Source organism: Schistocerca piceifrons, chromosome 5 (assembly GCF_021461385.2).
Source record: "Schistocerca piceifrons isolate TAMUIC-IGC-003096 chromosome 5, iqSchPice1.1, whole genome shotgun sequence".
NCBI lineage: Eukaryota > Metazoa > Arthropoda > Insecta > Orthoptera > Acrididae > Schistocerca > Schistocerca piceifrons.
The window spans coordinates 358,109,417-358,130,025 of NC_060142.1; the positions used below are offsets into that span (position 1 = coordinate 358,109,417).

The 20,609-nt window shown below is 43.5% G+C and overlaps 1 protein-coding gene and 1 non-coding gene across 2 annotated transcripts in view; one reads left to right on the top strand and one right to left on the bottom strand.

Moving 5' to 3' along the window:
• Nucleotides 1-19,771, top strand: part of LOC124798986 (tubulin polyglutamylase complex subunit 2) — a 114,638-nt gene extending 94,867 nt beyond the window's left edge. The window contains exon 5 of the mRNA XM_047262523.1: nucleotides 19,565-19,771. Within this exon, the coding sequence (XP_047118479.1) occupies nucleotides 19,565-19,771 (207 nt within the window). The remainder of the gene's footprint in view (nucleotides 1-19,564) is intronic.
• On the bottom strand, nucleotides 11,293-11,365 carry Trnaa-agc. The gene has a single exon. It is a non-coding gene; the product is annotated as a tRNA-Ala (tRNA).
• Nucleotides 19,772-20,609: the final 838 nt, after the last annotated feature.

Genomic DNA, 20,609 nt, shown 5'->3' on the forward strand with positions numbered 1-20,609 from the left:
AATGCATTCAGTGCACTAATATCAATCATGTTATAAAATCAAAGCATTGGCCATCTTCTGCTCATACTCTTTGTAGTGTACGTTCTGACCAGCTTGTCGTGTGTACCTACTCCTGACTTTATTTTATTATAATCCATTCTAATTATTGGCTTGGATTCTTCAAGATGTTCCATTTCCTCCCTTGAATGCTTTGTACTTAGCAAACTTACAACTTTGCCCTTTTTTGGGCAATACGAAGCATTTGTTACATATCATGAAACTGAAAAATGGACTTTAGCTTGACTTTTGGTCTGAGTAAAAGCTTTTGGTAGTTCTCCTTTCTTCCTAAAAGTGCTCTTGCCAAACTAAGACTTGTGAAAACATTGTCAGCCGTTGCATTTCCGCCACTGTCTAGAAAACCATATCTAAAGCAACTCTCTTGCCTTGACCAGCTTCACGTGATTCATTTTCTTGCCGACTAATGTAAATCTACGAAGTGAGAACGTAAAATGTTGCACTATCACTTGCAGCCCGCAACTTCCACCCATATTTTCCTGGTTTTGAAGGAATATATTGCCGTAAAGGCCACCTGACATTAAATGTCACAAGTTGTTCGTCAGTTTTTACGTTGCTGTGAGGAACATCAGCGCCTTGAAATGTAATCTACCCACATTTCAGACATTTGTGTGATGGGCGTCAGCTTGTCAGTAGTTCGATTGCGACGTCTCGCATCCGCGTCGTCAGATCGGATGCATCTTGAAATTTTGGTAAAACGATTTCATCTTTCCTCTCTCCCACAAGTTCTTCTCAACTCGTGTTTGTGCCACGCTTCTTCTTTTTTTTTTTTTTTTTTTTTTTTTGAGTTAGATGTAAAAGATAAAAGTGTATATCGTGACATTAGACGCTGTCACACATATATAGTAACTTAAAATACTGTAAGTACTTACTTAAAACAGTCAGAAGTATGTGTCAGTCCCTTTACAGGCTGGATGTTTGAACTTCCCAAATCTTCTTCCGAATTTCCATCTAATGAGGAACAGTCTCTTCTAAGACGTCTATGCCTCCGTCACTCCACAAGACATCAGAATCTGCTTCACTGATGTCAGTATTTGATTCTTCAGAGAGAGGATTAACTTGCAGTAATATTTCGAGCAGTTCCTTTTGGAAAAGCCATTTTCCGGCTAAGTGCAACAGAACTAATCTCCACAAGCATGCAACAAATAACTGGTGGCATATAAAATGTTGTCAACATTATAAATTGTAAAACAACATTAATGTATCATAAAATCCTGAGGTAGAAGTGGGGTCGAATGTGAGCCCTGTGGTATTCAGTGGTCCTATCATGAGTTTCTGTAAAACCTAATACATTAAAAAAGTTTTATTAATGTATTATTACTTATTTCAGGAAAATTACGATTTTTTCATAATTTTGAGGGGTATAGAAAAATCTCATATTTGTTTTGGTAGCTTATTTTAATTTATGTGTTCACAGCTTAGTTTACAGGTTTAGTAGCCGCTAGATTTCATTCTGTCTAAAATCTTGAGTGATCGTATGGTTTCTTTACTGAGTCTACAATGGCAGCCCCAGGACAGCTGGTGTAGTATGACTCGTCGCGTGAAATGTTTATCGTCGGGGAACATACTGTTGGCCCTTTCACTTTATCTGTTGCCAGTTGAATGTAGATATGCTGCATATTTAGCGACATACGATATTTCAATAAACTGAAACGCTGTTAAGTACCACATACGAGTAAAAAAATGAAATGGCCATCGTAATAGATAGGACAAAATAAAACGACCACCTGCACAATATGGCGTAGTCCCGAAAACATGTCGACGCAAGGAAATATTGATTGTTGATAAATTCGAATTTATATATTTTCTTGCAAAGAAGTGTCTACTATTCCTTCAAAGATGCTGAAGTGGAGGAGCAACAAAAGCATACATGACAATGACTTTAATAACATTGAGATCTGGCTACTGTGGAAATTAAGAGAAACATGTTGTTTCTTGTATGCGCTCATCAGAGCAGTGTGAGTGGAACAGAACAATATTGAATGAATGTGTTCAACAAAAATTTAAGATCGCTCTTGCCGCTACTTTGCTTTTTAGTGTGACAATAGGGTCCACTGAAAACTTCTGCATGGCTTCCAACTCATTACAGGGTACGCAGCATACTTCACTATGGAAAGAAGAAATGGATTGTACTCTTCTCCGGATTCGTCACATATACACACGACCTAGAGTAGAAAACTGTGAACGACGTTAAATCACATTAGATGTTTTCCCTTGAAATGTAATTTGGATGGTTTCCTGTGTGCGACCTGTAACCGTCTGATGCTAGATGTTAGTAGATTTATTTAGTAAATTTCTTTCGGTCGCCTTCGTCGATGTTTGCTGAGGTGGCCCTGCTAGTCACATCCACCCGAGTACGCAGCTCGTGGCCTAGTGGCTAGCGTTGCTGCCTCTGGATTACCCCGGGTTCGATTACCGGCCGGGTTGGGGATTTTCTCTGCCCGGGGACTGGGTGTCTGTGTTGTCCTCATTATTTCATCACCATTGGTGACAGTGGCTAGATTGGACTGTTTAAAAATTGGACTGTGTAAAAATTGGGACTTTGTACGGGCACAGATGACCGCTCAGTTGAGCGCCCCACAAACCAAACATCATTATCAGATCCACCCGACCGTGTTACAGCCGTCTTCACGGGACCTCGTCTCCTTTGGCGTGGATGGGTGCTGAAACAGAGCGTTAATTGTCTTCCGAGCTACTTGAATGACGTAAACGACTAAACATTAAACCTTGTGTGTTCCAGTTTTCTCTTACAAAACACTATAGTATACGACGCGGGTTGACAGATTCTTTTTTTAAACTGATGTTGCTTGGACGACATCAAGACAAGAAGCATATCTACATAAGCCAGTTCGACAGTCGTTTGTCACGACGTCCATTGCAGTCGTGACCTTTCCTTTTTTCCTGCTTGTCTTCTAAAGACCTTCAAACCATGACGCTAAGGAACAAGCGTCCCCACACAGCAAGTGGTGAAGCTCGCTCCGTGTCGTGCCTTGTAGAAGTGATGGATTCAAAATGTTCTCCAACCCACATACATCGTGATAATCTCTCTCACAATGGGATGTCCTGAAACCTACTTACTACTGAATGTCACGAACAGCTTTCTTTATCACAGAATCCTGAAAGTGGGACATGTCATTTCATAAAAACGTCGTGTCACACTTCATGCTCTACAGCTCCGTCTAGGGCCGTGAATTTTATTCCGGAACGTCTCATCACTCGTTGTATATCATGTCCTTTTTCTACTTAATGTTTCCCACATATTACTTTCCTCTCAGATTCTGCGGAGGACCTCTTCATTTCGTACAAGTCAGCTTAATTTTCAACACAGATCCGTAAGGCCACATTTCAAAGCCTCAGTTCTCTTCTTTTCCGGTTTCCCACTGCCCGTGATTCACGTTCATGCGGTACTATGCATCAGAAGTACATTCGCAGATATTTCTTTCTCAGTTTGTAGTTTATGTTTGACAGCAGTACGCCGGCCGGACTGGCCGAGCGGTTCTAGGCGCTACAGTCTGGAACCGCGCCACCGCTACGGTCGCAGGTTCGAATCCTGCCTCGGGTATGGATGTGTGTGATGTTCTTAGGTTAGTTAGGTTTAAGTAGTTCTGAGTTCTAGGGGACTGATGACCTCAAAATTTAAGTTCCATAGTGCTCAGTGCCATTTGAACCATTTGACAGCAGTAGATTTCCTTTAGTGAGGAATCACCTCTTTGTTTGTGCTACTCTGCTTCGCCCATGATACATTATCTTGCTTCTAAGTCAGCAGAATTAATTCACTTCATCTAATACATGGTCCCTTATCCTGATGTTTAATGTATCTGTAGTGTCATTGCTGTTATTCCTTAATGCTTTCGTTTTTCTTTCATTTTTTCTGAGTCCATAAGGAGCAAACTAACGAAAACTAAAGATACGGAAAAAGTAACTTAAGTGTTCATTATTTCATAATCACCGTAAATGTTCATACATTTATCCGACTGTGAGACAAGACTGTCAATGTATTCTTGTAAAAATGTTTGTAGCTACCTATGGAGCCATGATTGTTCCCAGTCATTCACCTCTCTTTCCGAAACAAATCGATGGCCACGGATGTCTTTCTTCAGGGCTCCAAAAACTTGGAAATGGCATCTGGAGAGATCGGGACTGTGTGGAGAGTGTAATATATCCCATCGAAACTTCTGCAACGTTGTCGCAACAACCTTGTGGCCGGGCCCACATGTTGTCAGGGTTGTCAGCAATGCTCTGCAGAAGTTTCGCGGGGAAGCCATTGTCCATACAGTCCCAATGTCTCCCTTTGCAATTTCCACATTGTTGGAGACTTGAAGAAAACCATTTGTGGCCTTCGATTTGCTTCGGACGAGGATATGCACGCCTGGGTACAATCAAGGTCCCTTAGGCAACCGTTAACATTTTTCCATGGAGGAACAGACTCTTCTGTCTCACAGCGGGACAAATAAATTAGCAATTATGCTGATTACTTTTGAAACGATAAGCAGTTTACTTACTGCTCTGTCTCGTTTTCATTTGACTGCTTTTTATATATGTTGTGCTCACCACAGTGTTCATTCCATTCAGCAAGAAAGGACTACAACGTCATCAGACAGTCACCCCAAGTGGTTTGATACCCCGTACAATTTTACTTTTTTTAATAAACGCTGGTGTACCGAGTCAGATGATTTTGGAACGCTGTGAAATACTACATCTACCTGATTTTTTGGATCCATGTCTTTCATGATGTCATCTGAGGAAAGTGCAATTTCAGACCAGATAGGAGGTGTTTAAAGCACGTCGTTGATGTTAACTTATCTTTTTTGATTTTTTATTTTATTTCATTTAGTATTTGACAAAAAGGACCACACAGCCATAAATATTATAAACATTTCGAATGGTTGGTACAAATATGGAATTAAATTGTGATTTCTGTAATAGGTATATATTATAGATAAAAGCCATACTGTAATTTGACAAGATGTTAAGTATTTAAATATTTTATTATGTAAATGGATGGAGTTGCCGAAAAGGATACTAAAAAACACAAGGTAAATGTACGCCATATTTTCTGAAATCTTCCACGAAAAGCCGTCTGTGCACACTGTGGATCAAGCGAAGAAAATATGGTTGAGATCAGCATGTTTGACAATCACTATAAGGAGGATACAGGATTACTTTGATGAAACGTTGGAATGTATCCACGAATAAAATGCACCCGAATTACGCTTGTTATTAATTTCTTTAAGAAGTTTTTGTTGTGGTGAAACGTATCTTTCCTTTCTGGCAGATAAAAGTGAGAGAAACACCTAAGTTTTGATAAAAATATGTAATGCGTGAATGGCTTCTCTCGGGAAAGAAACCCTAAAAACCCGATAGTACGATGCAGTTGGCAATATTACACATATCGAAGTACAATCAAACTTTCTGCCATACTGAATCTTCGTTATTTCAATTCTTAAGCTATCGTACATCATGACCTGATGGCTAATGGGCATCATCATTGTTTGAAGGCTCGTTGACCGTGAAAATACTGTACTGACTTCTACGTAAAATGTTGTAATAAATATTAATTCGGAATTCGTAAAAGTAGATCTGCAGGTTCGACTTGTGGAGACTAAAATACTTAATTGACATGACACATAAGCAATAGTCGTTCTGCATTCACACAATGCGACACGATTTCCTGATACATCTATCTTAAAAATATAAGAGCATCGAATAAATTAATCTGCTAATGCAAAGGTTCCTAAAATAATTGCAGACACCTTTATTCATGAATAAAATGATTGTTATTCGATAAATCAGAGATTACAGAGGAATGACAACACGTACCACCAATCCTTCGAAAGTCAGAACAAAAGTGGGTTGCCAGAATAAGAATTCTCAGCTTTCTAAGAAGTAGTTCGTTTCTCAATAAAAAAAGAATGCAATACAGAGGTTACTTATTACGCCCAACGCATAATGTCTGTGAGTTGCAATCACATTTGTTCTTAAATTACTGATATTACATATAAATTTTATGATGTAAGAGTTTCTTACAAGTTCATGGTTTCCTCATATAAATAATAAAAAATAATACATCGCTTTATATAACACACTACAGTGGAACCAAGGTTTAGATGGATTAGTTCTTTGTATCGGGGCATTCTATTTGTTCTTACTGGATATAGAGAAATTCCAAGATTGTTTCCAATGATTTTTTTTTCTTTGATCTATGGATGAAGGCCTGATTTCGGAAATGTTGAGTGATAGCTAATTTGTGATGTTGTTGCTGACTTTGCTAACTGCTCTACCTTTTCACTGTGAGTGAATCCCGAGTGAAAAGGGATCCGAATGAAAGAACAGGTGATTCCTTTACCATTGCTTTGCATCGCCGTATGTGTAGGGTGTCCATTTTAACTGAAGACACTGAAGTATCTCGAAAGCAACACATCGGATCAAAAAAAGTTATATGTTCCAATTTGTTTGTCTCGGAGGGGGACACATTCGACCCTCCACCCCACACCGTGCTTGGGTGGCGGGGGGCAATCTTCAGTGGAACCCGTCGTTTTTTATTGGAGAGTACGATTCTACGGCAAAATCTACATACGTTTTGTCAGAAGCATCTTCCTCGTTTCTCCACAGATGGCGCTGTAATCGCAGGAATGGTAATGGGTAGACAACCGTTGTTTACGACATGCTACTCAATGGCCCTTAAATATCGAATCGCACTTGGGACCCCAACTCCGTGCTGCAAGGATAGGATAGACCAGTATTTCATAACTTCTATTTGGAAAACCCATGCATTACATTGTATTCCTCTGACATTTGGAACAGGAGACTGCTCGACGCGCCACCGTGTCCTTATGTCGAACTCCGACGTATCATTACAGGCAGTATACTGCGACCGGAGCTAACGTATCGTCAGATGTCGATGGATAGCGGTTCTAAACATTACAATGCTTGCGCAGTGTTTATTGATTGCACAGATACCTATCACTTGGAGAACATACGTGCAGGTGGATTATCAGTGTTGCCACCACAGAAGAAAAAAAACTGAATGATCCTGATTTACGGAGAATGTGGGAGAAATATTGAGGCTGCTGCATGCCGAGCGTTTTCCAGAGAAAGCTCACTCTCGTCCTTCTTTCACAAGATTGTGAACGCCTTTACGTCTGATGGCAGCGTACATACCGGCAAAAGGAAACGAAACAAAGGAAGCTAATGAAAAAGCTATACTAGCGGCAGTGCACCACAAACCACGGCTAAGCGTCCGACATTTACACCGCGTTTCCGGTATGTTCCTAGGTAGTGCTGTCACAGCACTGAATCGTCGTATCATCCATACCGCGTGTCACTGCTTCAAGAATTACATGGCCGCAATTTCCCATAACTGGGTAGTGTAATGTAAATTACCCCCATGTTATTTTCCGAGGTGTTATTTTCCTATGACTTCACCGTTCACAAACCATGGTAGTCTTAACCGACATAACATGCATTACTGGAGTGAAGAAAATCCCCACTTGTTACGGCAAGTTGACAATTAACGAACGTCCTTGGTCGGTGAACGTATGGTATCGCCATGTGAATGATTTCGGTCGGGGACTGGGTGTTTGTGTTGTTCCAATCATTTCATTTCAGCTCCATCACAAAGACTCGAAAGTCGCTCTAGTGGCATCAAATACGGGATCTTCCGGGCGATGATCCCATACGATCTTTTCCAATAGTGTCTGTGTTTGCAGTAAGTAGTGGGAACGCCACTATGGAAGAAGGAACGTCGCTGGAAGAAGATTCTAAGGCTGCCTTGTCATAGGCAGTTTTTCTACCTGCTCAGATTAAAAGCAGTTGTAAGAACCTGAGGAATGTAGCAAATATTGACGCTTGTCCTTGAGCCCAGGTAAACGTGGTATTTGTCTCGTAGGAGGATGATGATTTTACGGCTGACTTCTTGAAGTATTTACGAGGAAGCGTTTATGACTGCCTTGCGAAAAACATGCATCGCGCAACTAGCTAGCCATCACAACGTATAAGTTTTTATCCTGTAAATTGTGCGCTCCCGCGGTCGTGTAGCCCTGATTCTCAGCAGTGCATCGTGTTGCTGGTTGCACAGCATTGTGTTTCTGTACCATATAGACCGCACCTGGCGCAGAATAGGCTCTGTCTACGTTAGAAACTCCTTCGTGCATCTTGTTCAAGAACAGGGTAGTGTCAATTAAAGATAGAAGCACCACATTAAGGCCAACGGCCTTGCCGCAATGTTAGCACTGGTTCCCGTCAGATCACCGAAGTTAGGGGCTCTCCGACTGGGCTAGCACTTTTCCGGTCTGCCGAGCGCTGTTGGCAAGCGGCGTGCACTCAGCCCTTGTGAGGCAAACTGAGGAGATACTTGATTGAGAAGTTGCGGCTCCGGTCTCGTAAACTGACAACAGCGTTTCCATGCTATGTAGACCGCACCTGACACAGAATAGGTTATCTCTACTTGAGAAACTCTTTCATGCATCTTGTCCACAGAAAAAGTGGTGTCAGTTAATGCCAGTAGAACCAAATTAAAAATTTATAGCCCAAAATAGTAATGGCGTGCAGATTCCTTGATGTTTCGTTCCTGTAGACTGATTTCATAGCCATATCGTTCTGGCACAACAAGGTTACTTCCGTTTATAATGACTGTGAGAAAACATTCTTTTCGTATACGAGATCACACAAGTTGTGGACACGGTTAAACAGGTGAATTTCGCCAGTATAGATTCCCGGAGGTGTTCGAAACCATACCACATTTTCAGCTGACACAAGGGATGTAGCGATACAGTGTTTCTTCTAAGTGTGTGATTTACTAGGGTAATCTGACCGAAGAGATCAATAAGTTGTCTGAATGAAAGTTGACAATGAGAATAGAGTCAGGTTGCTCTCCAGGACCACAAATGACAACTATGTGATTGTGTTGCTGGCCATGCTGTTACGTCCAAAGTTCGCAAACAAGCGTAAGTGTTGAGTAACTAAAGGAAAACAGACAATGAAGTGAAATGGCGAACGACCAAGAGGAAATATTGGTTCAAATGGTTCAAATGGTTCTAAGTACTATGAGACTTAAAATCTGATGTCATCAGTCCCCTAGACTTAGAAACTACTTAAACCTAACAAACCTAAGGACATCACACACATCCATGCCCGAACAGGATTCGAACCTGCGACCGTAGCAGCAGCGCGGTTCCGGACTGAAATGTTGGTGCAACGATCGGAACCTTTCCTTAAAAGTTGATAAACTCTAGATTACACAGGCGAACAGAAGTATAGGTAATATTAAACCTGTTGCTGTACTGAATCACATTGATTAAATAGTTGTAATCCTATGAAACAATGTGATACGCAGTCGATTCTCAGAAAAGTAAATGGAAGGCGCTATTCGTGCAACCATTTTTTGAGAATTGCTTGAGCGGTGTGGGATCCTCACTAGGTAATATTAAAAAAATACAGATTGAAGGAAATCAGAGACTTTCTGCTAGCGTTATGTCACCGATTCAGCCACTACAAGTCTTACAGAGTTTCTGTTAAACCAACGTAAGAGTCGCTGCAAAAATGCTGTCATGTTAGATAACGATTATTGCATATAGATTGTAAATGTAAAACAAATTTTCTATCTGCATCGTTTTTATTTTTACGTAACGACTTTAAGGAGAAGGTAAGAGAAATAATGGCGCTCATGGAGGCACACAAATATTCAGTTACCCTTGTTCTTTCCTCGAATGGAATCGAGAGGAAGAGAGAAACAATGATAAGAAATACAGGGCTTGCAGAACGTAAATGTAAACGTCATTATGAGAGTCCTACCTTCTACTCTTGCTCGTAACAAGTCTTTGACGTGGTAGATATTTTGACATTGTCAATAAAATATTTTCTTGGTACCGTTACTTGTAAGAAACTCCATGCATATCATTTTATTCCGGTTCCCGACACGAATCCGCCCGGCGGATTAATGTCGAGGTCCGGTGTGCCGGCCAACCTGTGGATGTTCTTTTTTTTCCATCTATCTCGACGAATGCGGGTTGGTTCTCCTTATTCTGCCCCAGATACACTGTGTCGGCGATTGCTGCTCAAACACCGTACGCGTACGCCATAATTATTTTACCACGCAAACATCTGGGGTTACACTTGTCTGATATGAAACGTTCCCGGGGAGATCCATTGGGTGCCGAACCGCACAGTAACACTGGGTTCGGTGTGGGGCTGCGGTGGGGCGGGTGGGCTGCTGTGGCCTGTTGTGGGGTTGTGAACCACTGAGGGCTAAGGCGGGACGAAGCCTCTCCGTCGTTTCCAGGTCCTCGGTTTAATACATAAATACCATTTTATTCGAGGGACGGTCAGTTTGCTTCGGTATTCGTTGGCTTTCTTCTCCACAGTGTTCGACACCTTGTCTGCTATTTTGGTTGAAAAACGGCGACATATGTATCACGACCGGATGTCGGCCGTATTTATGGGAATTGCATTGAAATAAAAAAAGACAAACACCTTCCGAAAAGGCCTTGAAGGCCCAACGGCACCGAACGGCCGCCGTGTCGTCCTCACAACTTAGACGTCACCGGATGCTGATACGAAGGGCATATGGTCAGCACACTGCTCTCCCGGCCGTTGTCAGTTTTCGTGACCGGTCTCGCTGCTTCTCAGCCAAGTAGCTCCTCAACTGGCGTCACAAAGGCTGAGTGCACCCCACTTGCCAGCAGCACTCGGCAGACCCAGACGGTGACCCGTCCAAGTGCTACCCAAATCGGACAGCGCTTAACTTCGGTGATCTGCCGGGAATCTGTGCTACCACAGCGGCGAGGCCGTTGGCGTTACATTGTAATGTGTAGCGTAAAAAAATTGATCTATGTCATAACTTTCCTTAAATCTAATTACGTTGTAGTCCTTGCTCCAGATGGCATAGTCTACTTATTCAACAGCATTCTTAGCTCAATAAAGATATCTTTAGTACGAAAGTTTTAATTAGATATGCGAGAGGCAGGCGGTTTTTTAATCTGAACCGTAAGATTAGAAAAACTGAGATAGTAATAAACTCCTTTTGATTTGGTAGTAACAGACTGAAAAAATGTAGCACCTTTTGAGATTCCGGAGAACACACTAAATAGCCGAAATATTTCACAGTTAAAGTATTCTAAACGTGCTGTGATCAGAACAGGAAGTTCTGAGGTACTCTTCTACGCTAAACATGAATTACTTTACACCACATGTACGTGTATTTCCGGGATGATTCTTCGAAGATGAAGAAAAATATGTACCTGGAGGCGCCGGGTATCGATCCCGGTACCTCTCACATGCTAAGCGAGCGCTCTACCATCTGAGCTACGCCCCCGGCTTGTGTAAGTGCTGGCTAACGAACAGTGAAGTGCCTCAGCCTGAACTTTCACTGCTCCAGTTTGTACGCAGTCGAGTTCACTCTCGCGCTCCGCGGCCAGCTGCTGCCGTTCAGCTGTCTGACTGACGAAGCGTCAGCCAATGAGCGAGTGTTGCACTCTTCGTAAGAACAGTTCAGGTGGCTTCTCCCATCCTGTGATAAGATTTAATATAGAGACTTGGTTCATTAAATCTGAGGAATGATTCCGGTAGTTCACTCTACAATACTGTCATGCTCAGTATCTTCGAAAAGAAGAAACATACGCAGCTAATTTTGTCAGCAATCTACGTGAGCTTGACGTCTGACGTTTATCTGCAAATAATCTGCTTGTCACTGATTCGATTAAGCGTAAATCTTTCAACTTATGCTTTGTCATGTAAGGTACTATAAATAATGTACAAGCACTACCCTTTTTTATAATTGAATACCAAAAACTGGAAATGGTCAACAGAACATCAGCAACATCAGGCGCTTGAATCCCTTGAAATAAATCTAAATTCTAAGATATTCTGAGCAAAATCTCCCCTCTCTTGTTTGTGTTGATTGCTTGGTTCAAATGGCTTTGAGCACTACGGGACTTACCTTCTGAGGTCATCAGTCCCCTAGAACGTAGAACTACTTAAACATAACCAACCTAAGGACATCACACACATCCATGCCCGAGGCAGGATTCTAACCTGCGACCGTAGCGGTAGCGCGGTTCCAGAGCCTAGAACCGCTCGGCCACCCCGGCCGGCGATACGGAACAAAAAACGTATAATGAACTTATGTCCGGGAACGCATGGTTTCCTTGCTAGAGACCGTTTATTCAATAATGCTTTGTTACAGGAACTGCGGTCTGATACGCGCTGTACCACGCAGCTACAGTTACAGTATGCATGGTTTCGTCCTACAGGGTGGTACTGTCCCTTACACGTCATTCCCTGGCGCCCTCTTCCGTCGTAGTAATTGGTAATGTTGTATCCGATTTACTTCTCGTGCTGATTCACCTTTTAGTGGACGTGATACAGCGTTTTACACAATGGTTCCGTATTCGAATCGGGAGCTTGCCGACATGGTGTTTACTTACGGAAAGGCAAATCGCAACCAGCGGCCGACAGCAAGGTTATATCAGGAGACCTATCCCCGCCGGCTACAACCACAGCATTCAATGTTTGCAACAATGTTTCGCCGTTTGTCTGAGACAGGGTCGTTTCATGAAGAAGGAAATCACGAAGGACGTTCCCGAAATGTTCGGACACCGGACCTGGAGGAAACTGTGATTAACACTGTGGAAAGCGACCGCCTTGTCAATACCAGGCAATTGGCCCGCCAGTACGGAGTAAGCCAGGCGACCATGTGGAACATTTCCCATGACAATTGTAGCATGTGCAGGGCCTACTAGCGACAGACTTTCGACATCGGGAGCAGTTTTGTCACTCGTTTCTTCACCAGGCAACCACGATTCCGGGATTTGTGTCATCCATCCTATTCACGGATGAGGCCAACTTTACGCGGAGTGGTATCTTCAACTTTCATAAGTCATCTGTGGGATAATATGCAGAACCCCGACGGAATGGTGACAGCGATTCACCAGCATCGGTGCAGGTGGAACGTGTGGACCGGGACAACTGGCGACCATATTTTGGGGCCAGTCTTCCTTCCACATCGCCCAACGGGTCGGAGCTATCGCCGTTTCTTGCGGGTGACTTTGCCTCCCCTACTGAAATAAGTGCTATTGATGATCCGAAAGGTAATGTGGCTGCTACATGGAGCGTCCCCCGATAGGTCCACTGCTGTGGGTTGACCCCTCACCCGTGGTCGAGTAGGAGATCATTCCAAAATCTGGGAGGCAGCGAAAAATTTCCAAGGGGCCGATTGTAGGGCGTCCCCGATTCGTTTGTCGAACAGGTTTCGGGCGTTATCTGTGGCTGACGATGTCTCTAAGCCGTATGCAGTCGTCTACATCTACGTCCATACTCCGCAAGCCACCTGACGGTGTGTGGCGGACCATGTTCCAGAGGAAGCTTCTTGGTCTGCAAGGTCTCGGTATTGACAGAGGGTGGGTTTGATGGTAGTTGGGAGCTCCAACGTTAGGCACTTAATGGGGCCCCTTAGGAATATGGCTGCCAAGGAGGGGAAGGAAACCAGTGTGCACTCCGTGTGCATACCAGGGGGAGTCATTCCAGATGTAGAAAGTGTGTTTTCGGATGCCGTGAAGAGTACAGGATGCAGCCAACTGCAGGTGGTGCTCATGTCGGTATCAATGATGTGTGTCGCTTTGGATCAGAGGAGATTCTCTCTGGTTTCGGGCGGCTAACGGAAATGGTAAAGACTGTCAGTCTTGCTTGCGAGATTAAGGTGGAGCTCACCATCTGCAGATCGTCAATAGAACCAACTGTGGTCCTTTGGTGCAGAGCCGAGTGAAGGGTCTGAATCAGAGACTCAGGTGGTTCTGTGACTGTATAGGCTGCAGATTCCTTGACTTGCGCCACCGGGTGGTGGGTTTCCGGGTTCCGCTTAGTAGGTCAGGAGTCCACCACACACAGGAAGCGGCTACACGGGTAGTGGGGGCTGTGCGGAGGGGACTGGGCGGTTTATTTTTAGGTTAGAGGATCTCAGGGAACCATAGAATGGGCGTCCGTCTAAAAGTGGGCAGGGAAAACACTGGAAGGTAGTTGTAGAAGCGATCGGAATTGTAGCTGTAAATTGTTGTAGCTGTGTTGGGAAAGAACCAGAGTTACAAGCCCTAATAGAAGGCACGGAAGTTTAAATAGTTACAGGTACAGAAAGCTGGATAAAGCCGGAAATAAGTTCAGACGAAATTTTTTCAAACGGATTAACAGTGTTCAGAAAGGATAGATTAAATACAATTGGTGATGGAAGTCAGTAGCTGTCGGAAGTAGTTTGCCTTGAGTGAAATTGAAGTAGATAGTTCCTGCGAAAGAGTATGGGTAGAGGTTATACTTGACAGTCTGACTAAACTATTAATTTAATCGTTTTACCAAACCCCCTCCCCCCTCCCCTCTACTCAAAAGATATCGTTACTGAACAGAGAAAACTTTCTGGTCATGTATAAAGCACACCAGTGGCAAGACGCAATCAATACCTTCACTGCGCGATAACAACGGTGAAGTCATTGATGACAGTGCTACTAAAGCAGAGTTATTAAACATAGTTTTCCGAAATACCTTCACCAAAGAAGACGATATACATATTCATGAATTCCAATCAAGAATAACTGCCAAGATGAGAGGCATAGAAGTAGATATCGTCGGTGTCGCAAAGCAGTTTGTATCACTTAATAAGCTGCAGGTCCAGATTGTATACCAGTCAGGTTCCTCTCAGAGTAGGCTGATACAATAGCTCCATATTTAGCAATTACATACAACCGCTCACTCACAGAAAGATCCGTACCTAAAGACTGAAAAATTGCTCAAGTCACACCAATACCCAAAAAGGGAAGTAGGAGTGATACGTTGAATTAGAGGCCCATATCACTAACGTCGATTTTCAGTAGGGTTTTGGAACATATACTGTATTCGAACACTATGAAGTAGCTCGAAGAAGTCGGTCAGAGTGGGCGCTACAGTCTGGAACCGCGCGACCACTACGGTCGCAGGTTCGAATCCTGCCACGGGCATGGATGTGAGTGATGTCCTTAGGTTAGTTATGTTTAAGTAGTTCTAAGTTCTAGGTGACTGATGACCTCAGAAATTAAGTCCCATAGTGCTCAGAGCCATTTAACCATTTTTGAACCTCGAGGAAAACGATTTATTGATACGTAGTCAGCACGGATTCAGAAAATAACATTCTTGCGAAACGTAGCTAGCTCTTTATACTCGTGGAGTAATGAGTGCTATCGACAGGGGATGTCAAATTGATTCCATATTTTTAGATTTCCAGGAGGCTTTCGACCACGTTCCTCACAAGCGTCTTCTTACCAAATTGCGTGCCTATGGAACATCGCCTCAGTTGTGCGACTGGATTCGTGATTTCCTGTCACTTAAATGGTGCAACAGGTCTACTAAAGAGACTGTTTACACCACGCTTGTCCGCTCTATTCCGAAGTATTGCTGTGCGGTATGGGGTCCGCATTAGGTTGGACTGACGGATGACACAGAAAAAGTTCAAAGAAGGGCAGCTCGTTTTGTATTATCGCTGAATAGGGGAGATAGCGCCACAGACATGATAAGGGAATTAGAGTGGCAAACATTAAAACAAAGGCGTTTTTCGATGCGATGGGATCTTGTCACGAAATGTCAATCACCAAAATTTTCTCCTCCGATTGCGAAAACATTCTGTTGGCATTCACCAACATAGGGAGAAATGATCACCACTATAAAATAAGGAAGAAATCAGGGCTCGCAGAGAAACATTTAAGTGCCCGTTTTCCCCGCTCGCCGTTCGAGAGTGGAACGGTAGAGAGACAGCTTGAAGGTGGTTCATTGAACCCCCTGCCAGACACTTAATTGTGAATAGCAAAGTAATCATGTAGATGTAGACGTAGATGGCTATTTCTTCTGCTGTGAAGATAGGGGAGACTTCTGGCAGGATAAATTGTTTGAACTGTGACAGTTGTGGGCAACTGATCCATCTGTAAATATTAGATGAAATTTCAAGGATTCAATTCGTAACATCTTTGTTCTAAATATTGAAGTGCGCCTTTTCATGTTTCAATAATGAGTTATAATACAGGGTGTATCAAAAAGAAGCATTCGCTGTACCAAGTTTGTTGGTTCAATGGCTCTGAGCACTATGGGACTTAACTTCTGAGGTCATCAGTCCCCTAGAACTTAGAACTACCTAAACCTAACTAACCTAAGGACACCACACCCATCCATGCCTGAGGCAGGATTCGAACCTGCGACCGTAGCGGTCGCGCTGTTCCAGACTGTAGCGCCTAGAACCACTCGGCCACGCCAAGTTTGTATTTCGGAAACTAATGAACGTATAAAATGAACTTGGTTGTTTGGTAAACGGGAAGTTCAAAAAGTTTTTTTTCATCACTTTTCATATGCGTTCAATATGCCTCCCTTGAGATGCACGGCATATGTCAATGCGGTATTCAGATTGTTCCCACAGTGCAGGGAGCATGTCTTGAGTTATAGGTTCCACAGATGCTGTTATGCGATGTCTAGGTTCATTGATTGTTGTTGGTAATGGAGGCACATAAACAGAGTCTTTAATGAACCTCCACAAGATATAATCAAATGCAGTCAGGTAATGAAAATCTGAATCATTTAGTCCAGTGCTACTGATCCATCGTTCAGTAATCCTTTGATTTAAAAATTCCCGCACTTCCAGATGCCAGTGTGGCGGTGCCCCGTCCTGTTGGTAAATGAAGTAGTTCGAATCAGTCGGCAACTATGGGAAAAGAAATTTATCAAGCATATCGAGATATGTGCTTCCTGTAACAGTGTACTCGGCAAAAAAATGGATCATGAACCTTTTAGCGTGAAACTGCTAAAAACACATTAAATTTTGGAGTGTCCCTCTGATGTTGTACAACCTCATGTGGTTGTTCCGTGCCCATATTCTCACATTATGACGGTTTACCTCTCGAAATAGATGGAATGTTGCCTCGTCACTTAACACCCTCCAACCTACTATAAGTCCCTCCAAATCCTTGAACACTATGCGCTTCGCCTATCACATCCGTCTCCCATCCCCCACGCGGATCCTATACAACTTGATTCCCTTCTCGCTCCTTCTCCTTCTCCTCGAATGGATACGAATCCTTTACACCTCCCGCAATTTGATCCCCCACACCTGCTTGTCTCTCCCATCCTCACCCATCCCAGCCCACTGCTACGCCTATATTTTTGCGTCCCACCTGCTCTCCATCTTCACACCCTCCATACCATTGCCAGGGTGGCTTACGTCTATGCCCCCTCCCTGATGATGTCCTTATTGCGTCCATCTACCCCTCCTTCCAGCTCTGACTCTCCCCTCCCATCCCCCCCTTTTCCGCCAGGGCTCCCTCTCTCCCTCCTCACCTTCGCTTTCCCCCCTTCTCTCTCCCATGTCTCCCACTTCCACTCCATCCCCAGGCTTCCAACCGCTACCCTCTCCCCTCCCCCTACTCTCCCTTCTTTTTCCCACTGGCTCCACCCCCCCCTCCTTCCCGCCTTCCTACCTCTCTGTTCCACCTGGAGGCAGCCCCTCCCCCCCTCTTCATCAGTGTGTGTATGAGTGCTTCGCCAATGATCGTCACCAATGTTTCCATGCGTCAGTGTTTCTCCGTTGTGTGCTACAGTGTTTTCATCGGTGTTCTCCTATGTTCGCATCTCCAACTGGATGTCTTCGTCTCTTCAATTGGCGACATCCTTTGTGTACAGTGCCTTCTGTCGAACGATTTCTAATATATTGTGCAATGTTCACCATGTATTACCATGCTTTTTATGTTTCTATGGTTATATGTTGTATCTATTGGCCGAAGAGCGGCGTATGTGGGCCGCTGCCGGCCCGCCTCATCTGAGGCATGAAATAACAACAAAGGAAAAAAAAGGTCACTAAACACTAAGTGTGGAAGAAAACTGTCATCCTCCATTTTGCCAAGAGCGAAATTACAGAACTCCACACGTTGTTGTTTGTAAGCTTCATGAAGAGCTTGCAGTATGGTTTCATGTGCAAACGTCGACGCATCATACGACAGACGGACATCGGGGGCACGTTGAGTCGTCGAGCTGCACTGTGAACGGGTTTCTGCGGACTCCTTGTGAAACTATGGCGGACGAGTTCGACATCTGTGTCAGGCACTCGGGGACAGCGCAGCGATTTGCCTGTGCACAAGCGACGTGTTTCTCAAAACCGTTCATGCCATCGTCTAATGCTCTGTCCTGTAGGAGGATCCACACCATACATAGTACGAAAGTCACGCCGAACAATTGTTACTGACCCGCATTGTGCAAAACGTAGAACACAGAATGCTTAAAATATAACTTTCTATTTATATTACTTGAAAGAATGTTAAATCTTGTTAAATAGACTATTTTATAATTGAGATGACTTCTATTGACAGTAAATAGTAACTTTTATAAGTTAAGTTAGCAGCATGAGATTTGAAACTTCCTGGTAGATTATTTCATATCAGCATACACTCCGCTACAGAGTGAAGGAAACATGAGATTTACCTCTCGTAGTTTCTGTAGCAAAGTTCTGGAAGAAGTCATTCAGCGGTAAATATATCGTTTTTGGTTTGTATGATGGCTAGCTTTTAAAGAGCAGGGTAAAACTTTGCAAAGAAACGTATTTTTTCTTATTAGTGTCGAGAAGCGGGGTCTATTAATGATGAAATATAAAATATTTGAGACTCTGGAAATCTAACTGCTAAATAATTTTGTGAAAACCCCCCTTTTTTCTACAACAATTCAGGCTATTGTTTAGAAAAATTATTTCGTACATTTACAAGTTTCATGGCAGACATCAGACATCTGCAAAGAAAACACGATAGAATTTGTCAGCTTACGGCGAAAATTAGTTATTGTTAATAAAGTTTAATATTTCCTGTTTAGAAATTAGAATGCTCATCAGCAGAGCAAATCATTGTGGGAAATAATAATATCGCGGTAACTGCGATGAATAATACGTCATAAGATAAAAATAATAATTACAATATTAAGAAATAGAGCTCACTAGAGCTAAAATGTCTCACAAGATAGAATCTGATAGTTCGAGAGGCTAACAGAAAAGCGCTAGAACAATAGAGAGCGCAAAATCCGTCTCGCATCGTAATTTATAGTAGTAACAGAGACGTTAATGCCGCACCGATCACAGTAAGCTTGGCGTTAACACTCAATCAGCATTACATGATCGCTGCAGTTAACTCAAAATATATCTTTCCTCTGACGTAAATAATTAACTATTTCTACTGAGTCACGGGAGGCGTTATTTCACACGCTTTCAGTTGTCCTTACACCGTTTGTACTAGAATTGAAGTGGGCGCACACTGCTGCTACCTGCCGGGGACGGAACCATGTGAACCTCGAGAGTTTGGTATTTCCAACAGTACGTTGTTCACGCATATATTTGAAATAACATAGTAGCTACGATTTTTTCTTTAAATGGGGTAGTTCTTTTTGATACTCTCCCTATTACTTAATTGGCAGCTGAATGGGAATCACTTAGCTCTGAGCACCCCCTTGAGGAGATGGTGTGTGTTGATTGTGCCGGCAGCAAATGATGGTGCTGGTGGCGCCGCACCTGGTGCAGCAGGCGTCGTCGCCGGCGCCGGTGGACTGGAGCGAGGCGCCGCTCAACCACCTGGACCCCGCCGTGCTGAAGGCGCCCGCCCAGGCCGGCGCCGGCCGCGCCGCGGCCAGGGCCGGCAGGGAGCGAGACCGCGACCGGGACAGGGAGCGCGGCGAGCCGCACGCCTCCTGAGAGCCTGAAGCTTGCCGCCTGCTCCCTGCTGCCTGGCTACCCGCCAAAGTTTCTGTACTGTAACAGCTTCAATAAACGAAAACTACTAGTGTCTACACCACTCCACCTTGTAGTACCATTCAGTGTAAACCCTGGTCTGCAAATGGAATCACTGCAAAATTAAGAAAAGATTCTATTTGGATTGTGTATACCTTACATACCTCAGTCCAGCTGAGTAAAATGATAAATATTTTAATTCCCTACAGATGTCTCCTAAACTAAAAAAAAAAAAAAAAAAAAAAAAAAAAAAAAATAAAAAAAAAATCGCATAGCGCTATGTAGATTCGCACACCGAGGGCTCCGTACAAAGTTAATTATGCAAAGAGATAGTTCATCAATCCCGGGAACCGAGAATTTTGGCGAGTGTTATTTGTTATCAACATCGATCCTGGCAACGTATTGAAGTATGTGACATAGATGACTGTATCTTTCAATTTTTTTTTTCTTTCTTTATTGAGTTTCGATTCCCCCCCCCCCCCCCTCCCAAGGGGGTGGGCTGCCAGCAGCTTAGTATGCCGCTCTTCAGCCTACAGAATTTGTTTTAAAAAGAGGAAGATAATAAATAATAAACACAGGCGATGAAATCGGAGACTTAAATGGTAACGCCGGCCGCAGTGGCCGTGCGGTTCTAGGCGCTACAGTTTGGAACCGGGCGACCGCTACGGTCGCAGGTTCGAATCCTGCCTCGGGCATGGATGTGTGTGATGTCCTTAGGTTAGTTAGGTTTAATTAGTTCTAAGTTCTAGGCGACTGATGACCTTAGAAGTTAAGTCGCATAGTGCTCAGAGCCATTTGAACC